The 17375-nt window shown below is 41.4% G+C and overlaps 1 protein-coding gene across 1 annotated transcript; it reads right to left on the bottom strand.

The window, feature by feature from the left end:
* Positions 1-60: 60 nt before the first annotated feature.
* LOC115176303 (protein L-Myc-1b) lies at positions 61-16931 on the bottom strand. Its single transcript, XM_029736242.1, has 2 exons — positions 15332-16931; positions 61-1047 (listed from the first exon to the last, which is right to left on the bottom strand). Exons 1-2 carry the CDS (start codon positions 15981-15983, stop codon positions 269-271), a joined length of 1431 nt encoding a protein of 476 aa, XP_029592102.1. The 5' UTR covers positions 15984-16931; the 3' UTR covers positions 61-268.
* Between the last annotated feature and the right edge of the window lie 444 nt (positions 16932-17375).

Genomic DNA, 17375 nt, shown 5'->3' with positions numbered 1-17375 from the left:
GAGTTCAGGGGCGTTGTTTGAGCTGTGCCAGCCTGCCAGTCAGTGAGTTCAGGGGCGTTGTTTGAGCTGTGCCAGCCTGCCAGTCAGTGAGTTCAGGGGCGTTGTTTGAGCTGCGCCAGCCTGCCAGTCAGTGAGTTCAGGGGCGTTGTTTGAGCTGTGCCAGCCTGCCAGTCAGTGAGTTCAGGGGCGTTGTTTGAGCTGTGCCAGCCTGCCAGTCAGTGAGTTCAGGGGCGTTGTTTGAGCTGTGCCAGCCTGCCAGTCAGTGAGTTCAGGGGCGTTGTTTGAGCTGCGCCAGCCTGCGGAGCAGCTGCTGCTGCCTGGCCTTCAGCTGCCGTTTCTCCTGCGCCCGCTGGCGCTCGCTGGAATGCAGCTGTCCCAGGTACTCAGTGGCGCGTGTCAGGATGGCCACCTTGGGCGTCTTTGAACACTCTGCCAAGCCGGGGATCTCATCCCGCAGTGTCAGGAAACGAGAGCGCAGGTCATTGCGCCGTTTCCGTTCCAGGAAGTTATGCGTCTTGCGTTTGTCTGTGTCCTCATAGTCGGAGGACTGGGGGCTGCAGGGGTGGGAGGAGGATAATCGGGGAGAGGCAGATGGGGATCCAAAGGGGGAGGGTGTGTTGGCGTCAGATGATTCCGACCCAACGGTTGCTACAGCGACATGTGGTTTGCTCTCAGAGTTCTGATTGGATGTGGAGGCGGGGTGCAGGGGTGGCTGTGTGTTAGAGAAGATATGAGAAGAGTTTGAGGGCTCGTGTCGGACCCTCTTTCTCGGGAGGTCGGGGGCTGTGTGTGTGTCGGGGGAGGGCGCTGCATAGTTGTGGTGCTGTTGGTGGATAGAGATGTGGAAGCGTTTCATACACGGGTCCAGAGGATCCGCCCGGACCGTGATTGTCACCGGCGTCCGCCTGTTTAACCCGCCGCCACGTCCCCCGGTAACTCTGCCGTTGACCAGCCGTCGGGACTTGTACTGCTTGTGTTCCACCGTCACCACGTCAATCTCCTCTTCGTCGTCATCATCATCATGGTCATGGCCACTAGATTCATCATCTGGTGGAACAATGAATGGAGAAGGTTAGTGACCACAGCAGAACAATGTCACAATAAGTATGATGTTGATTCCAGAAATCCCTTTTCATTGGCCCTTTTTAACCGCGTCGCCATATTTGATTATCAGCTGTTGTCAAACACACGTTGATCTTGAAAAAAATGACTCTCTTCCTCAATATTTCTGCAGTAAATTCAACTAGATGAAAAGACAAAATGAGTACGAACATCCTGGCATTTAAAGCATACCATTTTGTCTCTTCTATATTTCACATACTATAAAAAGTTATATTTTTGCATACCCATAATGCCCTACTATTTAGAACGTAGGTACAGGTATTTAGACATGGCCACACACTCTCAAACACACACACACACACACACACACACACACACACACACACACACACACACACACACACACACACACACCATAGCTCAGCCACGGGAGGTTGGTGGCACCTTAAAATTGGGGAGGACGGGCTCATGGTTATGGCTGGAGCAGAATCACTGGAATGGTATCAAATTCATCAAGAACACACAGTTTCCATTCTCTCCGTTCCAGCCATTATTATGAGCCGTCCTCCCCTCACCAGCTTCCTCTGAGCTCAGGCTCTCTCTCTCCGGTTATTCATCTCAGTCATGTGTCATGAGAGACACACACACACAGAGAGAGAGAGAGAGAGAGAGAGAGAGAGAGAGAGAAATAGACAGACACAAAAATAGAGAGAGAGAGAGAGAGAGAGAGAGAGAAATAGACAGACACAAATAGAGAGAGAGAGAGACAAATAGAGAGAGAGAGAGACAAATAGACAGACACAAATAGAGAGAGAGAGAGACAGAGAGCGAGACAGAGACCACTGCACAACCAGACACACCCCAACCAATCAATACCCCCCCCCCCAAAACAACCATTCCCACACCCTATATAGGGCTCCTCAGGTCAGACCAATGCCCATCCTGCCCTCCACCTCCGGCAAAGAAGGCCTGAGCATGAGTCACCCATACGCTCAGGCCGTGAGCAGGCAAACAGGCCCAACTCCCACTCTTACACTAGCCCAAGCCAATGGTATGTGTCAGATGCTCAGCAGACTCTGCTCACACTTACTGGTCTGAGGCCAAACCACACCACTATGGAACACAAAGCCTTTCACTATCTCATGCTGGAATATTCAAGATCTGAGGTCATCTGCCTTTGGCCTAAAGAGCAGGAATCCAGACTTCAAAGAAATCTGAAATACAGACATTGTCATCCTACAAGAAACATGGTATAGAGGAGATGGACCCACTGGTTGCCCTCTAGGTTACAGAGAGCTGGTAGTCCCATCCACCACACTACCAGGTGGGTGGTATAGAGGAGATGGACCCACTGGTTGCCCTCTAGGTTACAGAGAGCTGGTAGTCCCATCCACCACACTACCAGGTGGGTGGTATAGAGGAGATGGACCCACTGGTTGCCCTCTAGGTTACAGAGAGCTGGTAGTCCCATCCACCACACTACCAGGTGGGTGGTATAGAGGAGATGGACCCACTGGTTGTCCTCTAGGTTACAGAGAGCTGGTAGTCCCATCCACCACACTACCAGGTGGTATAGAGGAGATGGACCCACTGGTTGCCCTCTAGGTTACAGAGAGCTGGTAGTCTCATCCACCACACTACCAGGTGGTATAGAGGAGATGGACCCACTGGTTGTCCTCTAGGTTACAGAGAGCTGGTAGTCCCATCCACCACACTACCAGGTGGTATAGAGGAGATGGACCCACTGGTTGCCCTCTAGGTTACAGAGAGCTGGTAGTCCCATCCACCACACTACCAGGTGGGTGGTATAGAGGAGACGGACCCACTGGTTGTCCTCTAGGTTACAGAGAGCTGGTAGTCCCATCCACCACACTACCAGGTGGTATAGAGGAGATGGACCCACTGGTTGCCCTCTAGGTTACAGAGAGCTGGTAGTCTCATCCACCACACTACCAGGTGGTATAGAGGAGATGGACCCACTGGTTGTCCTCTAGGTTACAGAGAGCTGGTAGTCCCATCCACCACACTACCAGGTGGTATAGAGGAGATGGACCCACTGGTTGCCCTCTAGGTTACAGAGAGCTGGTAGTCCCATCCACCACACTACCAGGTGGGTGGTATAGAGGAGACGGACCCACTGGTTGCCCTCTAGGTTACAGAGAGCTGGTAGTCCCATCCACCACACTACCAGGTGGTATAGAGGAGACGGACCCACTGGTTGCCCTCTAGGTTACAGAGAGCTGGTAGTCCCATCCACCACACTACCAGGTGGTATAGAGGAGATGGACCCACTGGTTGTCCTCTAGGTTACAGAGAGCTGGTAGTCCCATCCACCACACTACCAGGTGGTATAGAGGAGATGGACCCACTGGTTGCCCTCTAGGTTACAGAGAGCTGGTAGTCCCATCCACCACACTACCAGGTGGTATAGAGGAGATGGACCCACTGGTTGTCCTCTAGGTTACAGAGAGCTGGTAGTCCCATCCACCACACTACCAGGTGGTATAGAGGAGATGGACCCACTGGTTGTCCTCTAGGTTACAGAGAGCTGGTAGCCCATCCACCACACTACCAGGTGGTATAGAGGAGACGGACCCACTGGCCTTCCCTGTAGCTCAGTTGGTAGAGCATGGTGTTTGCAACACCAGGGTTGTGGGTTCGATTCCCACAGGGGGCCAGCACAGAAACAAAAATGTATGAAATTGTATGAAATGTATGCATTCACTACTGAAAGTCGCTCTGGATAAGAGCGTCTGCTAAATGACTAAAATGTAATGTAAATGTAAAATGTTGTCCTCTAGGTTACAGAGAGCTGGTAGTCCCATCCACTAAACTACTAGGTGTGAAACAGGGAAGAGACTCAGGGGGTATGCTAATTTTGTATAGAGCAGACCTAACCCACTCTATTAAATTAGTCAAAACAGGAACATTTTACATTTGGCTAGAAATTCTAAAAGAAAATGATCACAACAGAGAAAAATGTCCTCCTGTGTGCTACCTATATCCCCCCACTAGAATCCCCATACTTTAATGAAGACAGCTTCTCCATCCTTGAGGTGGAAATCAGTCATTTCCAGGCCCAGGGACATGTACTAGTCTCTGGCGACCTAAATGCCAGAACCGGACAAGAACTTGACACCCTCAGCACACATGGGGACAAACACCTACCTGGAGGTGACAGCATTCCCTCCACCATATGCCCCCCTAGACACAACTATGACAACATAACCAACAAAAACGGGTCACAACTCCTGCAGCTCTGTAGGATGCTGGGTATGTACATAGTCAATGGTAGGCTTCGAGGGGACTCCTACGGTAGGTACACTTATAGCTCATCTCTTGGCAGTATTACTGTAGACTACTCTATCACTGACCTCAACCCAGAGTCTCTTAGAGCGTTCACAGTCAGCCTACTGACACCCCTATCAGATCACAGCAAAATCACAGTCTACTTGAACAGAGCAATACTCAACCACGAGGCATCAAAGCCCAACGAACTGCATGATCTCAAGAGAAGCCAGGATATACGTGGCCCACAAAATGAGCTGGAAACAGAGAGGCTCTTCCCGACCTCCTTCCAAATGTACGACCATATAAAAAGAGACACATTTATATCCCTCAAACCCACAACTCAAATTAAACAAACTCCTGTATCTGTGAGGTGAAATATCGCATTGCGCAAATTAAAAAGGTTGTGACCTGCTGACAAAAGAATAGGTCAACCAGTGGGTCAGAAACACCAACGTAAACCTTCCCCCATCACCATACCTATCTGCACATTTCTCACAATATTTATGTAACATTTTAAAAAATGTTACACATTTAACCGCTAATAATATATATTTTTTAAAGTTATGCTCATAACTTTGTGTGTAATGTTTACCGTTAAATATTTTAGGCATCGTTGGTTGTAAGAACTTCAGTCATTCACAGAAATCTCTTAGTCTTGGGTCAACGTGTGATTTTTAACACTGGGCCTTGATTTAACACGTCAATGTAATAATTGTTGATTTCAGCTCCAACTCTGACTAGACTCCAAGGAGCCAGTGGTAGTACTGCTGCTCCTTCCACCCATCCCAAATGGCACCCTAGTCCCTATATAGTGAACTACTTTTGACAAGAGCAAAAGAAAAAGAAAAAAAGAAAGAAAAAAAGGCAGTAGTGGACTAAATAGGGACCAAGTGTTCAATTTGGGATACAAGCCTCCTTGTAAATTGAAAGAGAAAGACACCAAAGTAATTGATTCCCTGTGGATTCGGCTGCTGTTGAAATGGTAATAGCCTGAAGATAAATATAATGGGAACCCAACGGCCCAGAGGGGAGGAAGGGGATTACAGGCTACAGAGGCTGTTCAAATGGTGGCCCGCGGAACAGATACGGCTCGTTTTGCAATTTAAAAATGGTCTTTTGATCAATTCAAGTTTTAATGTCACGTGCACAAGTACAGTGAAATGCCTTTCTTGTAAACTCTAACCCCAACAACGCAGTAATCAATATCAATGTAGCTGAAATAATAAGACATATGAAGAACACAAGTAAGCATACTATATACAGGGTCAGTTCAATACCATACTATATACAGTTAATACCATACTATATACAGTTAATACCATACTATATACAGTTAATACCATACTATATACAGGGTCAGTTCAATACCATACTATATACAGGATCAGTTAATACCATACTATATACAGGGTCAGTTAATACCATACTATATACAGGGTCAGTTAATACCATACTATATACAGTTAATACCATACTATATACAGGGTCAGTTAATACCATACTATATACAGTTAATACCATACTATATACAGGGTCAGTTAATACCATACTATATACAGGGTCAGTTAATACCATACTATATACAGGGTCAGTTAATACCATACTATATACAGTTAATACCATACTATATACAGGGTCAGTCAATACCATACTATATACAGTTAATACCATACTATATACAGGGTCAGTTAATACCATACTATATACAGGGTCAGTCAATACCATACTATATACAGGGTCAGTTAATACCATACTATATACAGGATCAGTTAATACCATACTATATACAGGGTCAGTTAATACCATACTATATACAGGGTCAGTCAATACCATACTATATACAGTTAATACCATACTATATACAGGATCAGTTAATACCATACTATATACAGTTAATACCATACTATATACAGGGTCAGTCAATACCATACTATATACAGTTAATACCATACTATATACAGGGTCAGTTAATACCATACTATATACAGTTAATACCATACTATATACAGGGTCAGTTAATACCATACTATATACAGGATCAGTTAATACCATACTATATACAGTTAATACCATACTATATACAGGGTCAGTTAATACCATACTATATACAGGGTCAGTTAATATCATACTATATACAGTTAATACCATACTATATACAGGGTCAGTTAATACCATACTATATACAGTTAATACCATACTATATACAGGGTCAGTTAATACCATACTATATACAGTTAATACCATACTATATACAGGGTCAGTTAATACCATACTATATACAGTTAATACCATACTATATACAGGGTCAGTCAATACCATACTATATACAGTTAATACCATACTATATACAGGGTCAGTTAATACCATACTATATACAGGGTCAGTTAATACCATACTATATACAGTTAATACCATACTATATACAGGGTCAGTTAATACCATACTAAATACAGGGTCGGTTAATACCATACTATATACAGGGTCAGTTAATACCATACTATATACAGGGTCAGTTAATACCATACTATATACAGGGTCAGTCAATACCATACTATATACAGTTAATACCATACTATATACAGGATCAGTTAATACCATACTATATACAGTTAATACCATACTATATACAGGGTCAGTTAATACCATACTATATACAGGGTCAGTTAATACCATACTATATACAGGGTCAGTTAATACCATACTATATACAGGGTCAGTCAATACCATACTATATACAGGGTCAGTCAATACCATACTATATACAGTTAATACCATACTATATACAGGGTCAGTTAATACCATACTATATACAGTTAATACCATACTATATACAGGGTCAGTTAATACCATACTATATACAGGATCAGTTAATACCATACTATATACAGTTAATACCATACTATATACAGGGTCAGTTAATACCATACTATATACAGGGTCAGTTAATACCGTACTATATACAGGGTCAGTTATTACCATACTATATACAGGGTCAGTTAATACCATACTATATACAGTTAATACCATACTATATACAGGGTCAGTTAATACCATACTATATACAGTTAATACCATACTATATACAGTTAATACCATACTATATACAGGGTCAGTTAATACCATACTATATACAGGGTCAGTTAATACCATACTATATACAGTTAATACCATACTATATACAGGGTCAGTTAATACCATACTATATACAGTTAATACCATACTATATACAGGGTCAGTCAATACCATACTATATACAGTTAATACCATACTATATACAGGGTCAGTTAATACCATACTATATACAGGGTCAGTTAATACCATACTATATACAGAGTCAGTTAATACCATACTATATACAGTTAATACCATACTATATACAGGGTCAGTTCAATACCATACTATATACAGGGTCAGTTATTACCATACTATATACAGGGTCAGTTAATACCATACTATATACAGGGTCAGTTATTACCATACTATATACAGAGTCAGTTAATACCATACTATATACAGTTAATACCATACTATATACAGGTCAGTCAATACCATACTATATACAGGGTCAGTCAATACCATACTATATACAGTAAATACCATACTATATACAGGGTCAGTTAATACCTTACTATATACAGGGTCAGTTAATACCATACTATATACAGAGTCAGTCAATACCATACTATATACAGGGTCAGTTCATACCATACTATATACAGGGTCAGTTCATACCATACTATATACAGGGTCAGTTAATACCATACTATATACAGTTAATACCATACTATATACAGGGTCAGTTAATACCATACTATATACAGGGTCAGTTATTACCATACTATATACAGGGTCAGTCAATACCATACTATATACAGTTAATACCATACTATATACAGGGTCAGTTATTACCATACTATATACAGGGTCAGTTATTACCATACTATATACAGTTATTACCATACTATATAAAGGGTCAGTTCAATACCATACTATATACAGTTAATACCATACTATATACAGGGTCAGTTCATACCATACTATATACAGGGTCAGTTAATACCATACTATATACAGGGTCAGTTAATACCATACTATATACAGGGTCAGTTAATACCATACTATATACAGGGTCAGTTAATACCATACTATATACAGGGTCAGTTAATACCATACTATATACAGTTAATACCATACTATATACAGGGTCAGTTAATACCATACTATATACAGTTAATGCCATACTATATACAGGGTCAGTTAATACCATACTATATACAGGGTCAGTTAATACCATACTATATACAGGGTCAGTTATTACCATACTATATACAGGGTCAGTTAATACCATACTATATACAGTTAATACCATACTATATACAGGGTCAGTTAATACCATACTATATACAGTTAATACCATACTATATACAGTTAATACCATACTATATACAGGGTCAGTTAATACCATACTATATACAGTTCATACCATACTATATACAGTTAATACCATACTATATGCAGGGTCAGTTAATACCATACTATATACAGGTTCAGTTAATACCATACTATATACAGGGTCAGTTAATACCATACTATATACAGGGTCAGTTAATACCATACTATATACAGTTAATACCATACTATATACAGGATCAGTTAATACCATACTATATACAGGGTCAGTTAATACCATACTATATACAGGGTCAGTTAATACCATACTATATACAGGGTCAGTTAATACCATACTATATACAGGGTCAGTTAATACCATACTATATACAGGGTCAGTTAATACCATACTATATACAGGGTCAGTTAATACCATACTATATACAGGGTCAGTTAATACCATACTATATACAGGGTCAGTTAATACCATACTATATACAGTTAATACCATACTATATACAGGGTCAGTAATACCATACTATATACAGGGTCAGTTAATACCATACTATATACAGGGTCAGTTAATACCATACTATATACAGGGTCGTTAATACCATACTATACAGTTAATACCATACTATATACAGGACCAGTTAATACCATACTATATACAGGGTCAGTTAATACCATACTATATACAGGGTCAGTTAATACCATACTATATACAGGGTCAGTTAATACCATACTATATACAGGGTCAGTTAATACCATACTATATACAGGGTCAGTTAATACCATACTATATACAGGGTCAGTTAATACCATACTATATACAGGGTCAGTTAATACCATACTATATACAGTTAATACCATACTATATACAGGGTCAGTTAATACCATACTATATACAGGGTCAGTTAATACCATACTATATACAGGGTCAGTTAATACCATACTATATACAGTTAATACCATACTATATACAGGACCAGTTAATACCATACTATATACAGGGTCAGTTAATACCATACTATATACAGGGTCAGTTAATACCATACTATATACAGGGTCAGTTAATACCATACTATATACAGGGTCAGTTAATACCATACTAAATACAGGGTTAGTTAATACCATACTATATACAGGGTTAGTTAATACCATACTATATACAGTTAATACCATACTATATACAGGGTCATTTAATACCATACTATATGCAGGGTCAGTTAATACCATACTATATACAGGTTCAGTTAATACCATACTATATACAGGGTCAGTTAATACCATACTATATACAGGATCAGTTAATACCATACTATATACAGTTAATACCATACTATATACAGGGTCAGTTAATACCATACTATATACAGGGTCAGTTAATACCATACTATATACAGGGTCAGTTAATACCATACTATATACAGGGCCAGTTAATACCATACTATATACAGGGTCAGTTAATACCATGCTATATACAGGGTCAGTTAATACCATACTATATACAGGATCAGTTAATACCATACTATATACAGGGTCAGTTAATACCATACTATATACAGGGTCAGTTAATACCATACCAAATACAGGGTCGGTTAATACCATACTATATACAGGGTCAGTTAATACCATACTATATACAGGTTCAGTTAATACCATACTATATACAGGGTCAGTTAATACCATACTATATACAGGATCAGTTAATACCATACTATATACAGTTAATACCATACTATATACAGGTTCAGTTAATACCATACTATATACAGGTTCAGTTAATACCATACTAAATACAGGGTCGGTTAATACCATACTATATACAGGGTTAGTCAATACCATACTTACAATGTGCAGGGGGCTCCCGAGTGGCGCAGAATTAAAAGAAAAAGCCATATCTCAGACTGGTCAATAAAAATAAAAGATTAAGATGGGCAAAAGAACACAGACACTGGACAGAGGAACTCTACCTAGAAGGCCAGCATCCCTGAGTCGTCTCGTCACTGTTGACGTTGAGACTGGCGTTTTGAGGATACTATTAAATGAAGCTGCCAGTTGAGGACTTGTGTTTCTCAAACTAGACACTGTAATGTACTTGTCCTCTTGCTCAGTTGTGCACCAGGGCCTCCCACTCTTTCTATTCTGGTTAGCGCCAGTTTGCGTTGTTCTGTGAAGGGAGTAGTACACAGCGTTGTACGAGATCTTCAGTTTCTTGGCAATTTCTCACATGTAATAGCCTTCATTTCTCAGAACAAGAATAGACTGTCGAGTTTCAGGAAAAGGTTCTTTGTTTCTGGTCATTTTGAGCCTGGAATCGAACCCACAAATACTGATGCTCCAGATATTCAACTAGTCTAAAGAAGGCCAGTTTTATTGCTTCTTTAAGCAGGGCAACAGTTTTCAGCTGTGCTAACATACATGCAAAAAGTGTGGAAGCTAAAGCTTGGTCGCAAATGGTTTTTCCAAATGGACAATGACCCAAAGCATACTTCCAAAGTTGTGGCAAAATGGCTTAAGGACAACAAAGTCAAGGTATTGGAGTGGCCATCACAAAGCCCTGACCTCAATCCCATCGAAAATTTGTGGGCAGAACTGAAAAAGTCTGTGCGAGCAAGGAGGCCTAGAAACCCAACTCAGTTACACCAACTCTGTCAGGAGGAATGAGCCAAAATTCACCCAACTTATTGTGGGAAGCTTGTGGAAGGCTACCCAAAACGATTGACCCAAGTTAAACAATTTAAAGGCAATGCTACCAAATACTAATTGAATGTATGTAAACTTCTGACCCACTGGGAATGTGATGAAATAAATAAAAGCTGAAATAAATCATTCTCTTTACTATTATTCTGATATTTCACATTCTTAAAATAAAGTGGTGATCCTAACTGACCTAAGACAAGGAATATTTACTAGGATGAAATGTCAGGAATTATGAAAAACTGAGTTTAAATGTATTTGGCTAAGGTGTATGTAAACTTCCGACTTCAACTGTAGGTATCTAGGTGGGTGAGGGCAGTGTGGAGTGCAATTGAGATTGTGTCATGGATCTGTTGAGGTGGTATGCAAATTAGAGTGGGTCTCAAGGGTATCTGGGATGATGGAGTTAATGTGTTGCCATAACCAGCCTCTAAAAGCACATCCTGATTACAGATGTGAGTGCTACAGGGTGGTAGTTATTGTGGCATGAAACCTTAGAGTTCTTGGGGACAGGAATTACAGACTGGGACAAAGAGAGGTTGAAAATTGTCGTGCATATGCCTGCCAGCTGTTCTGCACATGCTTTGAGAAAACACCTTGGAATACCTTTAGGCCCCGCAACCTTGACCTGATTAAAGACCTTTCTCACGTCGGCTTCAGAGAGCGAGATCACCCAATCGTCTTAACATGAATTAAAAACAAATCTGGCAAAAAAAATCTAATGTTAATGCCAAAAGGAGCCCTCGTCCAATATTCTCCAATGGGAGAATCTGTTTTTCTGTAGTCCCGTCCATTAAGTGCTGTCAATCAATATTATCCAACGTACCAGTTACAGCCAATCAGAGCTGCTAACAGGGGTGCAGGGTCTGTCTGGCCGCCTATTGGCTCTTTCACCAAATCAGATCACTAAACTTCCTCATACACCAGAGCGTGCTTTGTGCTTAACTCAGCGACGACTTAAACACCATGGACTCAGTTATGGGCTATCAGAAATGTTATCCTAGCAACACCTAGCCTGCAACATGGCTTGTTTTCATTAACTTCTCCTAGCAACATCTAGCCTGCAACATGGCTTGTTTTCAGAAACTTTAACCTAGCAACATCTAGCCTGCAACATGGCTTGTTTTCAGAAACTTTATCCTAGCAACATCTAGCCTGCAACATGGCTTGTTTTCAGAAACGTTATCCTAGCAACACCTAGCCTGCAACATGGCTTGTTTTCATTAACTTTAACCTAGCAACACCTAGCCTGCAACATGGCTTGTTTTCATTAACTTCTCCTAGCAACATCTAGCCTGCAACATGGCTTGTTTTCAGAAACTTTAACCTAGCAACATCTAGCCTGCAACATGGCTTGTTTTCAGAAACTTTATCCTAGCAACATCTAGCCTGCAACATGGCTTGTTTTCAGAAACGTTATCCTAGCAACACCTAGCCTGCAACATGGCTTGTTTTCATTAACTTTAACCTAGCAACACCTAGCCTGCAACATGGCTTGTTTTCATTAACTTTACCCTAGCAACACCTAGCCTGCAACATGGCTTGTTTTCAGAAACCGTAACCTAGCAACACCTAGCCTGCAACATGGCTTGTTTTCAGAAACGTTATCCTAACAACACCTAGCCTGCAACATGACTTGTTTTCAGAAACATTATCCTAGCAACACCTAGCCTGCAACATGGCTTGTTTTCAGAAACGTTATCCTAACAACACCTAGCCTGCAACATGGCTTGTTTTCAAAAACATTATCCTAACAACACCTAGCCTGCAACATGGCTTGTTTTCATTAACTTTATCATAGCAACATCTAGCCTGCAACATGGCTTGTTTTCAGAAACTTTAACCTAGCAACATCTAGCCTGCAACATGGCTTGTTTTCGAAGTTGAGCATCATGGTCTATGTCATCAGTACAGATCACTCCGTGATGTCAGCGTTTTTAGATAAACTGAAAAGCTAACTTTGCAACGAGATGAAGTCCCCACAGAGGTGATGCAATTTATTACAGGGACTTGTTCTCTACTGATGCAGGGGAGAGACTTCTCTTCAAAAAGCTGGGCAACAGAAATGCCATGCATTAAAAAAAATGTATGTGTAGAAAAAATAACAATAAACAAGACAGAAAATAAGTAAATGATAAAGAACTAGAAACCAGAATATGATGCTGGTCAACTGAGATAAAATGTCTCCTATGTGTAGGTGAATGAAAAGATGAAGCTATGTACAATGGACAGGAAAGTAGAAATGTATGAATTAGGCTAATCTTCAAGCACTTAAAAGGATATTTTTTTAGCAACATTTTAATGTTAATAAAAGTGCTTCATAAGATTAGAATTGTGTTTGTGTCTTGTTTTACATATATATATACACATATACATATACATATATTTAGGGTTATTCAATATATATATATGTAACAGTGTAGGTTCCGTCCCTCTCTTCGCCCCAACCTGGGCTCGAACCAGGGACCCTTGTGTGTATAGCCGCAGCTTTTGTGGCGCGATGGGTAACGATGCTTCGTGGGTGTCAGTTGTTGATGTGTGCAAGGGTCCCTGGTTCGAGCCCGGGTTGGGGCGAAGAGAGGGACGGAACCTACACTGTTACATATAAATATATATATATATATAGCGGTTTTAGGAAGATCAATCCCATGTAGAGCATGTCTGACCCCCTGTAAATAACCATTTAAAAAAAAAAAGTCTGGCCCCTTAAGATTATAGTTGAATAACCCTGCTCTATACCATTATCATGCATGGGGTCAGAGAGATAAGGATAGATTGGTTCCTAGGTATCTAGTACTTTTCTGAGGTCTATTCTGCATTTTCCATTAAAACTCCATTTTCCTTTTAAACACTTCTGTGCTGAACTAGTGTATGCCTACCTGCACTGAGGAATCATTCATTCCTAGCTTTCTAGCATCCAACCCCCTTCATACAGTATTGAAATAGATGAGACCACATTTCTGACTTAATACATATAAATATCAAGCCTTGGTATGAAACAGTGTCACACATTGCAAGAGATTTAACAAGGTGAATGTCCATTCTTATCACTGGCCTACACAATTGGTGCTGTTGCCCCTTCAGTTCAGGAAGGAAGGAATGCCAAGACTCTGGACTGCAACAAGTCTCCATTGTGACATTCAACACACATTAGATAGAGAGACTAGTGCACTTCATGCCAACCTAAATACCTACACTGAAGGCCAATAGAAAGTAGCTCTATGAAATTAAGAGAATGTAGAGAGCATATTTAATACAAGTTATTCTGTTTATCCAAGAAGTGCATCACAGATACATATATATATATAACATATAAAAATGTAACGTGTTTCTTTCAGTGTAGTTGAGGATGAGGAAATGATAAGAACATTAAAGTGAACGGTAAATGATACTTGAGAAGTGTGTGTAGCCCGGGACTCTTCTTTCTAGCAGCTGGTGTCTTGGACCATAGTCAAGAAACAGATGTTTCAGATGGGTGGGTCATTTTCACAAAGCAGTGGGGCAGCGAGGGGCAACAGCAATGCAGTCACTAAGCCTATAGCCTTCCGCAGCCACATTACAACCAATACTGTTAAACAAAAACACATTTTGAAAACTGCCACCTAGGCTAAAAAAAACTTTGTGGCCAGTAAGGTCACTATGGCAAATTGGCTACATCCACACTTATGCATGGCATTATATGTATTGTAACGACCCTGGGTTTATAAGCGCGGAAATCAACTCTGCCGCTTGAGCATGCTTTTGCGGCACAGTCGATAGCGCGCCGGACTTCGGGCTTGAAGGTCGAGGGTTCGAGACCTGCTCCCTGCTTGCTGTTTCATTACAATATATATATATCAGCTTTTCATAGTCAGTTTCACAGTCCAATGTTGAACTTATAACGTACCTGATGAGTCTGTGTGGGTCTCTGAACCGGAGGACACCGACGGTTTCTTAAACATTCCCCCGGTTAGCGGGAAGGCGAGAACAGCAGCCGGGTCCACACAATCCGTCGCCGGGCTACCGAGAACTGGAACAGCAGCGTCCACTGGTACCGTCACGCACTGCGCCCTCCCGGCGGTGCTGACGGCAGCTCCCAACGCCTGCACGGGCAGTTTAGTCGGCACCGACACCGGACAGGAGGCAAGCCGCTCCCCGACAACTTTCTCCAGCTGCTTACCCGCCGAAAAGCTACTCCACATGCAGTCCTGTACGATAATGGAGCTCAGGTTCCCCAAAGCCTCGTCGGCGGAGCTGAGTTTACACGGCACATCCTGGTCGTCCTCTTGACCCAAAAACTGAGACACCCACTCGAGTTTGTCCCCCAGCGAAGGGTAGACCATCCCGACCCCGGCGGCCCCCTCCAAAGTCCGGATAGGAGACATGGGCGGGGTTGGTACAAGCTCGAATTTCTTCCATATGTCCTCGCTGGGCGCAGTGGATTTAGAGAAATCCTCGTCCGGATCGTGGTCGTCGTAGAAATAATGTTGGTAGTGATCGTACTCCATCTCCCAGCCGGACTCATAGCGAGAAGAGGCGGTGGAGTTTATTCCCGGCATCTAGAGGTCAGGCCAGGCGTGGTTGAGGAAGCGCACTGTGTGATCTGATCTCCGTTATCTCTAGTCTACCTTGGAACAGAGAGAGGGTACTTGGAATCAGCCTAGCACGTTGGACTGCTATGATAAACACAGTAGTCTGTTATGATAAAACGACATAACAACAAGTTTCGCAACATAGTTGCATTACATAATAAAACAGTCCAACTGCACCGAGGAAAATAGAGTTACAGGTCAGCGACCCTGTTTGTCGGCTAAAAACCAAACGCTTTTAACACCCTGTATGTTTCGTTACGGTTACGTGGCTAATAAAATGCAGTTTTAAATAGTTGCCAAAACAACAATTCCCAAGATATCTCAATAACAAACAAAAAAAAAAGTGTTGAGTCTTTAGAGCAACACTCAACGTTTTACGGTAACCAAAACAAAACCGTTATCTCACAAAGCATTGAGAGACAAGAGAGCAAATAAATACCAATCCACTGGTAGGCCTAAATCTAACTACAGGCGTGTTCACAAACCCAAACTTCTGAAACACTGCGATGTATGTCTTCTAGTAATGGTCGAGAGTAAAGAAACAGAACACACTTCCGTCCGGGGATGGAAAAAAATATATATATATATTTTTGTTTTATCTTTGTTAAATATTTGAATAATCCTTTTAGCGTTGGTGAAATTGAACGGGAGTCTTCTTAATGAATTCCTATAATGCGTAGTAACCAACACAGCGACGCTGAAGCTTCTTTTCGGTAAATTACTCTCAATAAATAGCTGTTGTTTATCAGTTGAACGCTCAAACTGGGAAAAGTAACTCGTAGGTCTACTTTCCACATCCAGTAACTTAGATAGATTTCACAATAGACACTTGACAACCGGACTACTGCACTATATGATGCGGGAGAGAAAGACGGGGATTTGCATAAAAGGCGGGGGGAGAGGAGAAAAGCCACGCCTGCCGTTTAAAGGGACATAGTCCTTTTTCAGAGTCCCTTTTCAATGAGTCCTTTTTCAAAGAGTCCTTTTTCAAAGAGTCCTTTTTCAAAGAGTCCTTTTTCAAGGAGTCCTTTTTCAAGGAGTCCTTTTTCAAGAAGTCCTTTTTCAAGGAGTCCTTTTTCAAAGAGTCCCTTTTCAAAGAGTCCTTTTTCAAAGAGTCCTTTTTCAAGGAATCCTTTTTCAAGGAGTCCTTTTTCAAGGAGTCCTTTTTCAAGCATGTCATGATGCAACATTACAAGACTGTGATTTAATAACCACGTGACCATGATATAGACCTCACCCGACCCACGGCTTGTTCACCCTGCTGTGCGTCAAAGCTGCGACAGAGAGACATATATATATACAAGCCGGGCTCCGACTAGTATCCTGCACTGAACATTAGACACTGTCTCTAAGCCAGCT

Source organism: Salmo trutta, chromosome 36, assembly GCF_901001165.1.
Source record: "Salmo trutta chromosome 36, fSalTru1.1, whole genome shotgun sequence".
Taxonomy (NCBI): domain Eukaryota; kingdom Metazoa; phylum Chordata; class Actinopteri; order Salmoniformes; family Salmonidae; genus Salmo; species Salmo trutta.
This window is presented reverse-complemented; position numbering and strand designations above follow the sequence as displayed.

Bases quoted from the DNA above. Each gene is read 5' to 3' on its own strand.
- LOC115176303 (XM_029736242.1), bottom strand. From the start codon at position 15,983: ATGCCGGGAATAAACTCCACCGCCTCTTCTCGCTATGAGTCCGGCTGG. The intron at 1,048-15,331 runs GTACGTTATAAG...TTGTTCCACCAG, and splicing joins GACCCACACAGACTCATCAG to ATGATGAATCTAGTGGCCAT.